The following is a 17,224-nucleotide window of genomic DNA, read 5'->3' as shown; positions in this document are numbered from 1 at the left end:
CAACGTAAGCTTCGCTGTCATTATGCCTTAAAAAAAATTGAAGCGTATTGAGGCTTCCTCAGTGTACAGTAACTGGTATCTTAGCTCAGGGGTTCCAAACTTTTGAGTTAATGACCCCCAAAATAAGGGTGCCAGCCAGAGAAATTAGGCTTTTGCAACACTACTATTTATGCATAAAGGTTTATATAATCATCGAAACAATAACAAGTTCTTAGTAATTACCTTTTTTTCTATGTATGAAGCAAATAACATTGATTTTTCCTATGAAATGTTGAGGCAGAAAAATAATGGTGGCTAAAGTAGAAATAATTGTAAAGAAAAAGTATTACAAACTGTATGCCACTACTACAGCACTTAAGCAAACGAGATGTTACAGCAACTGGAATGGGGACATTTGAGAGCAAAGGCTGAAGGTCAGTGGTGGAGAGAGATGGTCTGGACTAACAGAGGTTAAAAAGAGATGACTGTAGGATGTGACCTCTCGGAGGGAGAACTCAACGGCAACTGGAGGGTTCAACAGTCAGCGTCTGGAGGGAGATGACCATGCATCAGGACTGCATGAATCATTGTGGCAGCTAATAACCAAGTGTATGTGTGTGTAGAATTCCCATTTGTACCTATAAGGGGGATTGCTGATGACTGCCTTATTGATGATTGAGGAGATCTTTCCTTTGAGAGTTCAACATTTAAACTTTTTTTAAGCACACCTGGGAAATAGAGAAGCATGCTTGCACATTAAGCAGTTACAAAAAAAGTGTCCCGGGTTTCAGAAAATCCAGTCAGGTAGAAGAAACTGTCTATTCCGAGCTGCTCTACATCGCAAAGAGCGGGGAAAAAGGAGCACAACAATATAATGAATATCTGTGCAGTTCACCCAGAGATGGCCTGAATTTCGAAGGAATATCAGGATGGTACATTTTTTTAGTTTGGATGGAAAATCAATTAATTATTCAAGTGTTTTCCAGTTATATAGTTGTACTAAATATCTAATCTGAATGAGGAACAATTCTGGTGCAGGGTTAATGCTAAATGCTAGCTCTTTAAGAGTCTGCACATAGACCGGCTGTTCTCTGGCCTTTGAAATATATTTTTAAAAGTAGGACATAGCTAATTGTTAACTGTCATTTTCCTCCCTCTCTCGATCTAAGAAAACAATACATGCGGCCTACTGGTTCTTTTAAAATCCTCTATATCTGAAGCTACTGGCACGTCTTACCTGAGCCTTATCACATCCACCTTATTGTACTCATACATTGGATTGTGTCTCATACAGACATGAGGATCATGTCACATGTCTTTACAGAAACATGGTTGACCTACAGTATAGCAAACATTTTTGAAAACTCTATCCATTTACTCAAACAGAAAGTAACCACTGAAAGTGTGAACTTATATCTGTATGATCTCTTAAACATCAATAACAAAAAGCCCTTGTGCATTCCTCTTTCCCTGCCTGGTTAGTTTAGGTTTAACCTAATGATTATCTGAAATAAACTGTTGAATTACAAGATAAAACAAGTCATACTAAAGTTAAGTCTTCCACTTTAAAATCCCTGGTCATCAATCACTCTTAATCCTTTAACTCCTCTCTAGCTTCAGAGTCATGACATGATCAGTAAACTATCACATACCATCATATTTCACAGGGTTTAAATCTCTAACAAGCTTAGTGCTGTCAGCAGCCTGGCTGTGAAACTGTCCAGTTAGTTTGCTCTTCAGGTGGTCTGTAGTTTAACAAAAAAACTTGGACAGAATCTAAACTGATCAATGCTTTCTTTTAAATACTTTAGACAATACAATGCAAACTGTGAAGAGTGCATGTATTTACAAAGTACGGATAATTAATCCCTGACAGAATCATCACCAATCAGCAACATAATTTTTATTTTTATTTTTTACTTTTATTACTTTTAAATTGGTTAAAAACAGCACAAGCTGACCAAAGTGCTTCACTGGCAGAGGCAAATTAAAACATTGTATAAAGACAAAGTAAGTATCACAGACAAACATGATTACATGACAGGCCAGTGGTTCCCTAAGTGGGGGTCCAGACCACAAGGGGGGTTGCAAGCAACTACAAGATGCCTTGGGAAAAAAACTAATTACTAAGATAAAACAATTTAAAATTGTGATATATTACATTTGTTCATTTTAAAATTGTTCATTTGGTGCCTGTTTTGACCTCAAGTTGATAAAGTGAGGGAAAATACGATTGTGAGTTCATATATTATATATATATATATATATATTGTGTTTAATTTTGAAATTGTTGACACACTGTGCGTTTCCTTGTTTAACTTCCTGTCAGGGTTCTATACTGTCCAGCTTGGCGCGTGCTTACAGCTGGATAGTATTGGGGGATCTGTCGAAAATAGACCAGGGCGGAGTGAAGTCTATGGAAAGCCAATTGAACACTTATTAGATAGCCTTGATATCAAAGCTCAGTTTCCTGTACTAGTGAGGTCTCTGACTGCACTAGTTTACTAGTAGAATGCAGAAAGATTTACTAATAAACTAGTTGACAGCAAACACTCTGACATGTACAATATTACCACTAGTCTACTAGTAAACTAGTGAGTCTTAAATGTTTATTTTTTAACTCGTAAGGTGCAAAATATCTAGTAAACTAGAAAGGCATATATGGACCATACTAGTTTAACAGTTAGGAAGTTAACTTGTAAGAGCATAAAAGTCCACTAGTTATACTTGAGCTGGCTTTATGAGTCTTAGTTCACTAGTGAGGCTCAAAATGTTTACTAGTTAACTAGTAAGAGAACAAAGGTCCACTAGTTGCACTAGCATTGTTTTTCTTACTAGTAAACTAGTGAGACTCACATGTTGTACTAGTAAACTACTTAGATCTAAAATGTCACTAGTAACAATGATTGCACAAAATGATAATGAGCAGGTGGGGAATAAGTGTGGATTGAGGCTTCCAACAGGCTCTAAAAAAACAAAGACAAATTGTACATCAAATCAGGAACCAGGATATTGTCATAATCCCCGCCTGTCGCATTTATATATCAAGGATAGTTAGAAGCAAGCCTGCATGAGGGAGGACATCTTTTTGTTAGTTTCAAACAACACTGCATTATCGATGTGATTCCTCTTACTGGTAAGAATAAAAAAACCCTTTCAATATGTTATTGAGATATTTTCTATATTTTTGCCTGAAAGTTGATTCAGGTTTTATTATTATTTTTTTATCTGTTTGCTACGCCTTGCTTACCATCTTGCCTATTTTGATTTTTACACATCAGGGCCAAGGTCCATATATTTCAGCTATGAATTATTAACTACTGGCTTCTTCCTCCTACAATAACTGGGGAAAAGACTTTGATCAGATGTTTCCCATAAATGTTAGAGGAACTGAAACGTTCCTCTAACGTCTATTTGCCCAGTGTCTATATGAAGTGAAACTTAGTTTATTCACTTTGTTTAACTTTCTGGTTTTACAGACTTTGAAATGAGTCAATATGGCAAATATATAAACTTACTGACAAACAGAAAACACATCAAGCTGTTTCTAAAATCAACATGTTTGAGGAGCAGCTTGAGGAGCAGGCTGAGGCAGCGTCAAGAGACAAGTAAGTGAATATTATTTTTTTACAGTTGCATTATATGTACCGGTATTGATTCTTTTTTTTTTTCTTTCGGTTCCTGTGTACTAGCAGCAATGCTATTGTTGATTGTTTCTTTCAAAAAGATTAAGAGATCATGAGAAGACAAAATTTCAAATGCAATCATGAAGCAACACAATGTAAAGGAAGTTAAGCAACCCAGTCTCATGTCAAAATGTGTAATACCTACGTTGGTCCACAGCTCAAAACGTAGTAGTTTCACAATAAGGGCTCTAAAATTGTGACATGCCTACGTTTCCTTTTGTCTATTCTTTTGTATAGGCATACCTTTTTTACCTCACCAAAAAACATGGCGGACATCCCTTCTATTTTCGGTAGAAAATGCAATATTTTAAGATAGTTTGAGGCTTAAGTGTCGTTTTGATAATCTTTCTGGCGACAAATGTACATTGTATCTTCATAATCTTCGTTCAGTTTATGTTTATGATCTTTAGTTTGTTCGTTTCTACGAAGATTCTTTCAGGTCTCGCTAGAAAAACGTTGGACTGTTACGTTTTCTACCGTTGCTATGGTGATAGCTATGGACGCTATCAACAACGAACTGGAAGGAAGTGGACGTTCGGTCCGCGGCTCTTAAAACCGGTTACATCAGAGACATCAAACTAAGCTCCTATGCAATAAATAATGATTTCTGTTACATTTTTATGGATGTCTTTCATTACAACCAAATTTAATAAAACGATTGGAACAGATCGATGCATATTAGCAACATTATAAACTATAACATTTAACAATACATAAAGACAATACTGTACAGTTTGTGTGATTTATATGATTTTATTTAACAAAATAATCCTGACAGATTAGTACTATCTTTTAAAACAGGTTTGATTTGACCACTTTTTTACAATATATATAGTCTAGATTATTTTACAAAACCCATTTGGCTTTAGTAAATATTTGATATAGTGGGTAGATATACATCTTTTACAACCCTAATTATTTTCCCTCTGTGCACAAAGCCAGACATAACTACCAAAATTCCTGTTTCTAGAATAACAGTCAAAATATCGGAAATTAACTGATATATGTACTTTATTTTAACATAGATCATATATGAACTATGCAATAAATACTTCAGCCACACAAGATCCGTGACATATTGAGTGAATATATCTTTTGTAAGCCTTTTATAATCCTAGTTACAACCTTTTTTTGGAAACGGAAAAGACTACAATTATGGCGCCATTCAGTATCAAGCTGTATGACTTGACTCTGAGGAATTGTAGTCTTTTAGACAAATCTCAGTGTTTCCCTTACCTAAGAAGTAATATATATTTAATTGAGGGTACACAGGGGAGTTTAATTGGATGGTTAACACATTTCTGTTATCAGATATTTCCAAGACCTCTCTAAAACAGTTATTCCCATATCTGTAGCCCCTTTTGTTGCTGAGGTATAAGCCTTCACACATGCCCTTGGGTCAAGGTTCAAAGGGCATTATTTCAAAACAGGGGTCATGTTGAAACCTCATCTTCACATATGTTACTCTCCAGGATGAGACCTTTCCAACGATGTATGTCGTTCAGCTCTGAAATATTCTCATTTCATAGACAAGGGGTCTTGCAGTCATACTTTCATAGAGCTCTTTCAAAGCCCAGTACATAAAATGTTTTTTATTTTTTTTTTATTTTGTTTGTTTGTTTGTTTGTTTTGGTGTAAGTATATCATAAAATCTGGGGAACTATATGCTTGGAGGACAGCCTTAAGTGCTTGGTTTAGAATTATGGCTAAAAGTAAAAATCTCTTATGCTCTTGTCCATATTAATTCATCCTAGTACTTTTTTTTTTATCCTTCTTTCCTTATAGAAGAGTTAATCTAATTTGTCATCATTCATTGTTTTAATATTCAGTTTAATATCTTTCATATCTTTGAAACATCCCATGTGCTTGTTATGAGAGCCAAAGAGCAACAGGGTTGAACAGGTCAAAAGGCTTCATGTCTCTGCTAGGCCTCAAATGGTCAAATTAGCTCTTTTAAGCACCTTTAAAAGGAGTTTTTAACATCAGTCTTGTTCACAAAGCATACAGCATATAGTGGAGAATTACCCTCTGTCTTTTGGAACATTTTCACACTTTTTTTTGATAAAAGTGTTTCAATTGTGAAAGGTTTGGCAAATTGAGAGTGGGGCCTTAAGTGACTTGTGGGCTCACAAAATCTCTTAGAAGAGACCTGGGAAGTTGAAACATTTTGGGGTTCTAGGTCAAAAGTGTATGAAAAAGGGATTTAAAATTTGAGTCTACGGGGGGGTGCACCCTCGGCCATTAAACCGACAGTGGGCGTGACTGCACGATTGCGCATGTTAGCAGCACACTGGCAGACCATAGCATTATGGGATTTTTTAATGGGTTTTTGCTTAGATTCCTGGAATGGGATCTTTGGTTAATACAGATTTAAGATGTGTTTTTGCAACCAACCTTAAAAAACATCAGTAAATACCCCCTGAAAGATCTAATAAAGAGGTCGCTCACAAGTGAGGATTATCAATATGTCATTATTTGATGTCAGTGTCATGCGCCCGTTTGTAGTTCTTATCCCCGGACGTTTATTTTATTGATTACATTTTCTGGTATTAATCTAATCTGTCAGGATTATTTTGTTAAATAAAATTATGAAATCATATAAATCACACAAACTGTACAGTATTGTCTTTATGTATTGTTAAATGTTATAGTTTATAATGTTGCTAATATGCATCGATCTGTTCCAATCGTTTTATTAAATTTGGTTGTAATGAAAGACATCCATAAAAATGTAACAGAAATCATTATTTATTGCATAGGAGCTTAGTTTGATGTCTAGGGTCTGATGTAACCCGTTTTAAGAGCCGCGGACCGAACGTCCACTTCCTTCCAGTTCGTTGTTGATAGCGTCCATAGCTATCACCATAGCAACGGTAGAAAACGTAACAGTCCAACGTTTTTCTAGCGAGACCTGAAAGAATCTTCGTAGAAACGAACAAACTAAAGATCATAAACATAAACCGAACGAAGATTATGAAGATACAATGTACATTTGTCGCCAGAAAGATTATCAAAACGACACTTAAGCCTTTTGCATTTTCCGCCGAAAATAGAAGGGATGTCCGCCATGTTTTTTCGCCAGGGGAAAACTGGGCAGTCACGTGACCTGAGATATGCCTATACAAAAGAATAGACAAAAGGAAACGTAGACATGTCACAATTTTAGAGCCCTTATTGTGAAACTACTACGTTTTGCGCTGTGGACCAACGTAGGTATTACACATTTTGACATGAGACTGGGTTGAGTTAAGAGTGTTATGGTTTAGTACGGGGGCCAACAGGTGCAAGCGCTTAAAGAAGCTTAAAGGCTTTATATGCGATTTTTCACACTTAAATGTATCAGAAATAAAGTATGTCCGTTGTATATAACTCTCTGAGTCATGACTTTTTCCAGTGAGTGAGAAGCTCCAGTCCCACTGGCTTTGTTGATATAGAAGCAATGTTTATGTAGCCGGCCCGGCCGCCCCCTTCTTTAGGCCCGCCCCTTGTGTATAAAAGCGCAGCTGCAGACCGCCCCTACCCCGAGGGAAGAAGTGTTACAAATGGCGGACTCCAGTGCGAAGCGTACGACAGAAGACCTTCCACCGGCTGGTCCCCCACCTAAAAAATAACGGTCTTTTGCTAGAACAGCAGCAGACAAAGACCGGAGTAGAACTCGAATCAACATTGGGCTGGTTTTTCCACGATGGAGAGTCCTACACTCAACGAAGGGGCTCGAACACGACTCTGAGCTGGCGTTGCTTCTCCTGGATGCGTAAGTACCCCGATAGATTCCAGTGGTCCAGGCATAAACGTTTCTATTTTTTAGTCACTGACTAGAGAAAAAAAAAAATCATACGCTCTGCTTATTTGAATGGTACGTAAGTGTTTAAAAGCACGGTCTTTCCGTGTAATGTGCAATGTAAAGCTACGACCTACCTACAATATGCTAACATTAGCCTGCTAGCACAACAATGCCGGCCACAGGCTCGAGCTAAAACATGCATTCTTTCTAGATATTTAAACGCCATCGATTGTTTGTTTGATCAATGTAGTTATTCTCATTTGCTGCTTTATAGTACAACAGAACTGGCTTCGAAGCGTTTGGCAACATCTGAATAGGCCAAGCCTAAGTAGATGCAAAGCTAACGAGTTGCATATGAGCGGTTATGAACAGTTGGGTATTATTACGAAAATATACTCCAGCTATGATGTAGCAGATACAGTAGTTAGAAATCTTGTATAGTAACGTCCAAGCTCAGGCTGTCTGTTGGCATGCTCTCAGCTAAACTACGGTGGGTCAGCTTGGCACTCATTATGCAGAAATCACATGAGGCTAAGTTTCGAAATGCTTTTGTTGTTGCTGTCATCATGTGATAAATACTTTACATGTAGCTACTGAGATTCTCTACAATACAGATGCATGAAAACAATGTTTTGGCTGGGGAGATCAAACTTACTGTTTGTAAGGATAATTGAATTCATGTGTGCTGTTATTTCTTTCAGATTTGAAAAGGGTCCTGCAGGCCAGGATTGTGTCGAGGAGGCTCTGTTCAGGAGCAGGGATGCCCCTGACTAGGGAACAGCGTCCCGCATCAAAACAAAAGTGCCTTTTGCTACGACCCTTGAACCAGTCACTTCAAACGCACCTTGACTTTATGGACTTTGTCAAACAAATATCCATTTTGCACCAATGGTGCTGTTTTATCACAGGCTGATAAGTTCAATAACATCAGCATGGTCTATTTTTTCTTTTCAAGATGTACGAACACGTTTTGCATTTTTTGTCTAAATGTTCAGAGCATTATTTCAATAAATAAATACTTATCAACAGCTTTTTAATTGTTTTTTTTCTGTAAATTTGTTGGCTTATTTAGTCTGTATCTGTAAATGATGATCTTTTATTTTTAGAAGACTGCTTCAAGTGTCTTTAATCTTTGTCCCCCCAAAAATCGAACTCAATTACAGTATGATAGTCACATGCTGTAATGACTATACTTGTCTGTGTAGACATGTCAAAAATATGCATACATGCTTCTGCTTTGTAAATATTAACAGCTCACTGTCATGTAATTATAAGCAAGAACACTGTGGCTTACTTGTGTGTTTTCACTAGCCAATGCATAGAAGAGGAAACCTTTTACTTCCTACTAGAAAATGTGTATGTGGTTTTCACAGATCATGATGAGGATATGCAACTGATCAGACCTTTTACATCACAAAATTAGATTTATTAAAAGAAATGCAACATTAAATAATTCTAACGGAATACAAAGCACTTCAAACAAGTTGGTGTTGGCATTTGATGCCCCAAATGTGCATGTAGCCACATGTAAAAGAAGTTTTGCTAGTGGCCAGGAATATATCCAGTATACTGAGCATAGGGATCAGGCCACTTGTAATCCTCCACACACAGCAGCTGGGAATTACCAACCGGTTTCCAACATATAAAGCTTCTGTATGCAGCAAAGCGGTACTCCCGGTTGTTTTGCGCTGACTCCCTTGCCCTGCCAAGTAGATTGATGTCCTCCCTGAAGTTCCTGTGGACCCGCAAAACACCTGCATCAAGGCAGTAAAGGGCGAATGATGCCAAACGGCTGAAGCAATGGCCTCGGACACTCGACCGGCCCCTTGTCGATGGTAGCTAGTCGCTGCAGCCTGCTTCAGCAGCCATACCGACATCCGACTGTAAAGAAATGGCAAACATTCAGAGGGATTCAAGTGGAAACACTCATTCATTGCTGTTTCTAGCATTTTACAATCACCAAAATTATTCTAATGGTAAAAGATGGCTAACTAGCAGTAGCAGTGCAAACTGCAAGCTACAAATTACATTCGCCTACTCCGGAGTAGAATACAAAAAATAGCTCCTAACACAGGTGCATATCTTCGGGTTATAAAAAATAACGCTTTAACAATGACATTACTTACTTACCTCGTCACTTGACATTTTTCCGTAAGAAAGCTTTTACAAGGGAAATGTTATCCACCGCTGGAGCTTGACTCCTTGCGAACGCGAGTTGAGGGGGGTTGGACTTGGAGGTGTGTTGCTGGAGTAGAGAGGGAGGCTACAGCATGGAGGAGGTGTGGCCAAACAGCCGTTAGTTTTGATTTCATGCTGGTGCTCAACGGCGACATCTACTGGATCAAAAAATCGCATATAAAGCCTTTAAACAAATTGCTTTCACAAAAATGTACAGCTAATTCAGAAACACTACAAATTCAAAAACAAATGCAAATTTACAGGACCAGCGCCTGGTCTCCCTGACTCTTTCCCAACAATAATTAACTATCCAACACAGTGCCCCTACAGGCCTGAAGCACTTCTGTTGAAAAGGCTGGAGTTGCAGTATTTGCGTATTTGCATTTTATGTTAATGCAGTTGGTTCTGCTTGTTGCAGAATGTTTTTTTCATTTGCAGCCGTTTTAGTCATGACATTTGTTTTAGTCGTTTGCATTTTCTCGGGAACTTTGAAAGTTGCTGCGTGTTTCCTTGATGTAAGTCGTTGCACTCTTCGCCGAACGCTTGCTTCTGTTTCCCCCCGTAGTTTAACAATGTGAATGCATTTTGACATCTGTATTGAAGCCTGCATTGTAACTCAATTGTGAACCTTAATTTGTAATAAACACAAAGTACTTTTGCCTTAATGAAAGGTGCTCAGTGAAGACACCCCTAATCCCAGTTATGCCCCCATGCCCTACTGATAAATTACATAATCCTCTGGCCCTTAGTTGCTACAGCTACCAAAAGAGCCTTGCCACCTTCAACAGACCCAGGCTCTATTGAGGTGAGCTCCAGGTGGTGACAACCCCAATACTGCCTATTCTTTCGCATGGCCACTCCTTGCCCCACAATTCAACCAAGTAGACTGATGGTCATTAAGAGCCAAGACATCTCCGGGGGTTGTCAATTGAGAACCTCCCTTCACCTTTTTTCATCCCATGACACCTCTGGAAAGCCAGACAGTGAGCTCCAGCGTCCCAGCTCTCACCCCCCACACCCACATGTAAAAATTATATATCTTACCTACCCTATCACATGACCGTTACAGCCCAAACAGCCCAAACTTTAACAAACACAGGCTCAAGCTCCATGTAGTGCTGCACTTATGCTACCCAACCACATGGCCCCTAATGGCTCCCCAAAACCAAATGCAACAAGACACAGAGAAAAGTCTGAAGAAAGATCTTAGAAAGAGGGCAAGGGAAGCAGAGCTATGGTGAGGTGCTCTGTTTGTGGCTAGCACTCACCTCTGATCGGGCTGTTGTTCAACACCCCCTTCTTCCTGAAAGTTTCTCTTGAATGTTCCCTGAAATCCTTAAAAATACTTTTTTACCTACTGCAATTGCACTTTATAATGACTCCCGTTTAAGTCAGGACAGAAGACATTTAAACTTTTAATCTTTAGCCTGAGCTGCATATATATATCAAACTGTATTTTGCACACTTGACTGCTTTTTTTATAATAATTCTTCATTTATCTATCATACTATGCACTGGCAGAGCTAGTATTTTGTACTGTTATCTATGAGTAACAGCTACTTATGCACATGGACCATCCACACCACTTTTTTTTATCCTGGCTATGTATTGTGGGCTCATGTTTTTGTATGGGTGGTATATGTTTCCCTGCTGGGATGAATAAAGTATATCTTATCTTAGCTTATCTTAAGTCAAAGTAAAGTGACCAGTCCAAGGATGACCCTCTAAACTACACGCAAGGATAACTTGAATTTCACTGAATTTCCTCTTTTTTGAAGTCCACTCGTGCCAGGAAGACCAGGGGTTGTAAAATCCACATTGAAAGTGTACGTTGCCCTAAAACCCAGAAATCGCGTGCGCCCCCTAAACATTGGATGTATAAATATACGCCATAGCCTGTAAATATTAATGGATGAAGCCTGAGTGACGTTAGCCATCTGTTATGGCAGGGGGTTCTGGAAGCTCACTGACAGCAGCCGCCATGCTGGAAATCCTGTCTCAGGTTAACTTTCAGTCAACCTAACGACAGGCTCAGAGCTGGAGCTGAGGAGGATTTTAAGCCTTGAACCGTTACATCGTGCCCACCTGTCTATCACGTCAGCTATACACCTAACTATGGATAACACGTATCGTTCATGAAATCAAAATAGAGCCATTTAAAAAAAGTTCACCCCGAGTGCCAGTGATGACAATAACTAATCAGACCTATTTCCCTTTTTGTACCAGGCTGTAAACATGTTTATTTATTCTGTAAAAACAGCTTTTTTGCCAGTCGTGTGTATGTGACTTCCGGTGTTCCTGAAGCCAGCCTAAAGCGAACACTCAACGAACTGCAGGATTTTGCACTTCCCCATTGGCTTAATGTTTCAAGACTGGAGGTTGCTGCTTGATATACTCACACCTGCACACAATGTTCCCTTTATAAATCATGATCCACAAGGAAACGTGTACACGTGGATCAGCCCCCACCAGCCTCCCTCTACACGCCCACATTCAACCTTACATGGTCAGTGCTAAGCTTCGCATGGATGGAAATGCATAAAAATGAGCAATCAGATCAAATGTGTCCTGAATCACGGCGACAACTTAAAGGGATACTTCACCCATTTGCATTAAGCTTTGTATCATTAGAAACCTGGTAGTATTTTTGAATGGTTGTGCATCCCGCCCTCATTTTCCCCTGAGATGGGAAATCTTTGTATTTCTGAGTCTGAAAAGGATCTTCCAGTGACGCAAAATGATGATTTTTGCGTCACTGGAAGCTGTTGCGGTTAGTGGGGTGAAACTACAATGCTAGTTCCTCATATTTTCGACCACTGAAGCTGCAGACCAATCACAGATCAGTGTGTGGGAACTCACTCCCAGAATCAAAACTTAACGTCCGCCATATTGCTTGGAAGCTATGCTAACAGGGTCTATGGAGAAAGCTGATAATGGCGAAAAAATATAAATATAGCGGCGAGACGGCTGCTCGCCGGGAGCCCGGCCGCAAGCCTGGCGGCTGGGCTCCGCAACACAAGACCTGCCTGTCAGCAGCAACCGTCTCGCGGCTATATTGCCGCCGCTGGCAGCTCAGCAGCAGAGACATGATGCCTGCCTATCGGCGGCGGTGAGGACGAGGAGCCCGGGCCGGCTCGAGCTGGGCGGACTGGTAGTGTCGGTGCTCTCACTGTTTGTCTATGGACACAGACATAGAGTCTGTTTTCTGCCAGGAATTTCCAGGATCATTTCTGGAAGAAATCTCTGAATCAGTTGAGGAAGTGGCCTCATGTGTTGAAGTAAATATGTCTGTAAATGTTTTTATTTCTATATTTCTACTGCTATACTGTATATTTTGGAGAAACTATATCGATCGAATTTCCCTCTGGTATTAATAAAGTATTTCTGATTCTGATGACCTCAGTGGGAGTGGCCTGTGGTGCTGTGCATTCTGGGATTTGGTGTCTTTCATCCACATGAGCCAAAAAGATACTTTCTGCCTTTTCTCGGTCAAGAAGGCACCAACTTCAGAATGAATTTCACATTTCTACTACAGATATGACCCAATGTCAATACAGATTCATGTTTCAACTGGTGAAGTATCTAACTCTTTAAGTTAGACAAAGAAAATACACTTTCTGACCCAGAAATGGAGGAGCTTGTGAAATAAGTGGAGGTTAAACAGCACATATTGTTTGTTTGTTACAGTAGGAGGGTCAAAAACTAGAGACAAATCAGAGAATGACACCGCATTGCTGCTGCATTCATGTCAGTCCCCTTGCAGTGCCAAAATGTCCACCGTTAATCATTACGCCATGTGTATCTGCAGTGTTTATAAGTTTATGGCACCCACACTGAGTTCTCACATCAGTCAGCAGTCTCCCTCACTTTAGGAGATTATTAATCAGGAGGTTGATCAATGAACAGCTTTTAATTATTGTCCACATTTTATTGTGGCAAACCTCTTTGCACTGTGACTAATTATAAGGATATATAGGCCTAATGATCGTGTAAGATATGCACCGACTTCATTTTCATTTACACAATATAAATGTGCAGATGATGAAGATATGCTGAGTAACAAGAGGGTAACATATGTGAAACAGCCAATGCCGTGTCTCTGTGTCCTCTGTGGGTCTTACAACACAGTAATCTTTTTTAAAACTAAAAATCACACTTGATGATAAATGCACGATATTGGAAGATATTAATAAAAACTGGTGGCACTGTGGTTTTTGTGTCTACTTTGAATCTCTTCTTCAGTGATTATATTAGTGTACAGTCTGATCCTCTGCTATGGAAAACAACTCACTACATGTGCGAGTTTAAATTAAATTGATTGTTTGAATGATTGTGATGACGTGGATCTGTCAGTAAAGTTTGATATTGAGGTAAATAAAAAGTGTGAGAGACAGTATTATACATTCTGGCTTCAATTCACCACTTCATCGTCTATGTCACCAATTTCCCCTGCTTTTAAAATGAACATAAGTCTGGGTCGATGTTTGCTTACTGGTGTGCACATTTTACCGGCAGGTTTGTTTTTATAGATAACAAACTTTGTGTGGGAAATGGCGTCCGCCAATTTCAGGCCCTGTTTTGTGCGTAAGCAATGGTTATGAAAGAGACCTCAGACCCTTTTACGACCAGCATAAGTTCCATAAAAAGTGACCAATGCAAGGATGATCCTCTTGACTTCAATTTAATCATGTTCTTCTTCATCAATGGATGGATTAACTTTATGTTTATAGGAAGAATATGAGCTGGACAGCCATCCCGTCCATGTAAACACAAGTTTTTTTCAGAGGACATACTGGATTTTTTCTACATTTAACTGTAAAATGTTGCATATTCAGCCTTTAATATTGCTTTCTCACAACATAAATTACAAGACTGAATAAACAGGTCAACATGGGTGGTACAATACCATACAATACCGTACAAAACTATATGTTGTTTGTAGTTGAATTTCAGTTCAGGGTTACAATCTCAATAGTCCAGAGTATAAAGAGAGGCTAGGGATAAAACCCAGAGACTCTATCGGATTACCTCATGTCCATATCAGTCCATCTCAAAAATGGAGAAGGTTTAAAATTGATTAAAAAGTCACTCTCATGATTCTTTGCAAAGACTGATTGTGCAACAAAGACCTGACTCCCTTACCACCAGTCACATATCCATGAAAAGTAACCGATCAGAAGATGAACCTCTTAATTTTAGTGAAGGAGAATTCTGGTTGGATATTAAGTCATGTTTATACTTCATTCAGATGGTTTGTAGAAAAGTAAATCACTGAAACAATTTTGTGTTACAGACCACTGGTGCCAGAAAGACCAGACTCTCCATCACTGAGCGACATTTCCATGAAAAGTGACCGGTCCAAACATGATCCTCTCGACTTCAGTAAAGGGGAATTTGGGTAAGCTATTAAGTCATGTTTATTCTTCATTAAGAAGGTTTATATAAAATGAAATCACTGACACAATTTTGTGTTACAGACCACTGGTGCCAGAAAGGGCCAAAGTAGGATTTTTAGAAATGCTCCTTCTTTGATAGAGAATCATTATAAGACAACACAATCACTGACACAATGTTGTGTTACAGACCATTGGTGCCAGAAAGACCAGACTCTCCATCACTGAGCGACATTTCCATGAGAAGTGACCGGTCCAAACATGATCCTCTCAACTTCAGTAAAGAAGGAACAAAGTAGGATTTGAAAAAAAAGTTCTTCTTTGATAAAGAATCAGTCTAAGAAAAGTAAATCACTGACACAATTTTGTGTTACAGACCACTGGTGTCAGAGAGACCAGACTCTCCATCACCCAGCGGTGTTTTTATGCAAAGTGACGGGTCCAAAGATGATCCTCCAAATTTCAACAAAGGAGGGCCAAAGTAGGATTTTTAGAAATGTTCCTTCCTTGATAGAGAATCATTCTAAGACAACACAATCGCTAAAATAATTTTGTGTTACAGACCATTGGTGCCAGAAAGACCAGACTCTCCATCACTGAGCGATATTTCCATGAGAAGTGACCGGTCCAAACATGATCCTCTCAACTTCAGTAAAGGGGAATTTGGGTAAGATATTAAGTCAAGTTCATTCTTCATTAAGAAGGTTTATATAAAATGAAATCACTGACACAACTTTGTGTCAGTGATTATAATAGAGAATCATTATAAGACAACACAATCGCTAAAATAATTTTGTGTTACAGACCATTGGTGCGAGAAAGACCGGACTCTCCATCACTGAGCGACATTTCCATGAAAAGTGACCGGTCCAAACATGATCCTCTCAACTTCAGTAAAGAAGGAACAAAGTAGGATTTAAAAAAAAAAATGCTCCTTCTTTGATAGAAAATCATTCTAAGACAACACAATCACTGACACAATTTTGTGTTACAGACCACTGGTGTCAGAGAGACCAGACTCTCCATCACCCAGCGGTGTTTCTATGATAAGTGATCGGTCCAAAGATGATCCTCTCAACTTCAGTAAAGGAGGACAGAAGTAGGATTTAAAAAAAAAGTTCAGTTCTTTGATAGAGAATCATTATAAGACAACACAATCACTAAAATAATTTTTGTTTTAAAGGCCACTGGTGCCAGAAAGACCAGACTCTCCATCACCCAGCGGTGTTTCTATGAAAAGTGACCGGTCCAGAGATGATCCTCTCAACTTCAATAAAGGAGGACAGAGGTAGGAATTTTAGAAATGTTACTTCTTTGATAGAGAATCATTATAAGACAACACAATCACTAAAATAATTTTGTGTTACAGACCATTGGTGCCAGAAAGACCAGACTCTCCATCACCCAGCGGCATTTCCATGAAAAGTGACCGGTCCAAAGATGATCCTCTCAACTTCAGTAAAGGAGGAATGAAGTAGGATTTTAAAAAAAAGTTCCATTCTTTGATAAAGAATCATTCTAAGAAAATGAAATCACTGACACAATTTTGTGTTACAGACCACTGGTGTCAGAAAGACCAGACTCTCCATCACCCAGCGGTGTTTCTATGAAAAGTGACCGGTCCAAAGATGATCCTCTCAACTTCAGTAAAGAGGAATTTGGGTAAGATATTAAGTCAAGTTTATTCTTCATTAAGAAGATTTATATAAAATGAAATCACTGAAACAATTTTGTGTTACAGACCACTGGTGCCAGAAAGGGCCAAAGTAGGATTTTTAGAAATGTTCCTTCTTTGATAGAGAATCATTATAAGACAACACAATCACTAAAATAATTTTGTGTTAAAGGCCACTGGTGCCAGAAAGACCAGACTCTCCATCACCCAGCGGCATTTCCATGAAAAGTGATCGGTCCAAAGATGATCCTCTCAACTTCAATAAAGGAGGACAGAAGTAGGATTTAAAAAAAAAAGTTCAGTTCTTTGATAGAGAATCATTATAAGACAACACAATCACTCACACAATTTTGTGTTACAGACCATTGGTGCCAGAAAGACCAGACTCTCCAGCACCCAGCGGCATTTCCATGAAAAGTGACCGGTCCAAAGATGATCCTCTCAACTTCAGTAAAGGAGGAACGAAGTAGGATTTAAAAAAAAGTTCCGTTCTTTGATGGAGAATCATTCTAAGAAAATGAAATCACTG

The 17,224-nt window shown here is 38.9% G+C and overlaps 2 protein-coding genes and 1 long non-coding RNA gene across 3 annotated transcripts in view; 2 read left to right on the top strand and 1 right to left on the bottom strand.

Moving 5' to 3' along the window:
* LOC132990158 (uncharacterized) overlaps positions 1-17,224 on the top strand; it is a 411,085-nt gene that overhangs the window by 384,281 nt on the left and 9,580 nt on the right. The gene's annotated exons all lie outside the window — the stretch shown is intronic.
* The window catches only part of LOC132989524 (104 kDa microneme/rhoptry antigen-like), a 56,429-nt gene continuing 42,695 nt past the window's right edge, over positions 3,491-17,224 (top strand). The window contains exons 1-10 of the mRNA XM_061057214.1: positions 3,491-3,587; positions 14,921-15,025; positions 15,211-15,315; positions 15,583-15,687; positions 15,825-15,929; positions 16,204-16,308; positions 16,390-16,494; positions 16,578-16,682; positions 16,868-16,972; positions 17,057-17,161. Of these exons, the coding sequence (XP_060913197.1) occupies positions 3,538-3,587; positions 14,921-15,025; positions 15,211-15,315; positions 15,583-15,687; positions 15,825-15,929; positions 16,204-16,308; positions 16,390-16,494; positions 16,578-16,682; positions 16,868-16,972; positions 17,057-17,161 (995 nt within the window). The 5' untranslated portion in view covers positions 3,491-3,537. The remainder of the gene's footprint in view (positions 3,588-14,920; positions 15,026-15,210; positions 15,316-15,582; positions 15,688-15,824; positions 15,930-16,203; positions 16,309-16,389; positions 16,495-16,577; positions 16,683-16,867; positions 16,973-17,056; positions 17,162-17,224) is intronic.
* On the bottom strand, positions 8,854-9,762 carry LOC132990378 (uncharacterized). Its single transcript, XR_009676057.1, has 2 exons — positions 9,580-9,762; positions 8,854-9,330 (listed from the first exon to the last, which is right to left on the bottom strand). It is a non-coding gene; the product is annotated as an uncharacterized LOC132990378 (long non-coding RNA).

This window comes from Labrus mixtus, chromosome 15, assembly GCF_963584025.1.
Source record: "Labrus mixtus chromosome 15, fLabMix1.1, whole genome shotgun sequence".
Classification (NCBI taxonomy): Eukaryota; Metazoa; Chordata; class Actinopteri; order Labriformes; family Labridae; genus Labrus; species Labrus mixtus.
The sequence above is the reverse complement of the archived record's forward strand: the minus strand, read 5'-3'. Positions and strand labels throughout refer to the sequence as shown.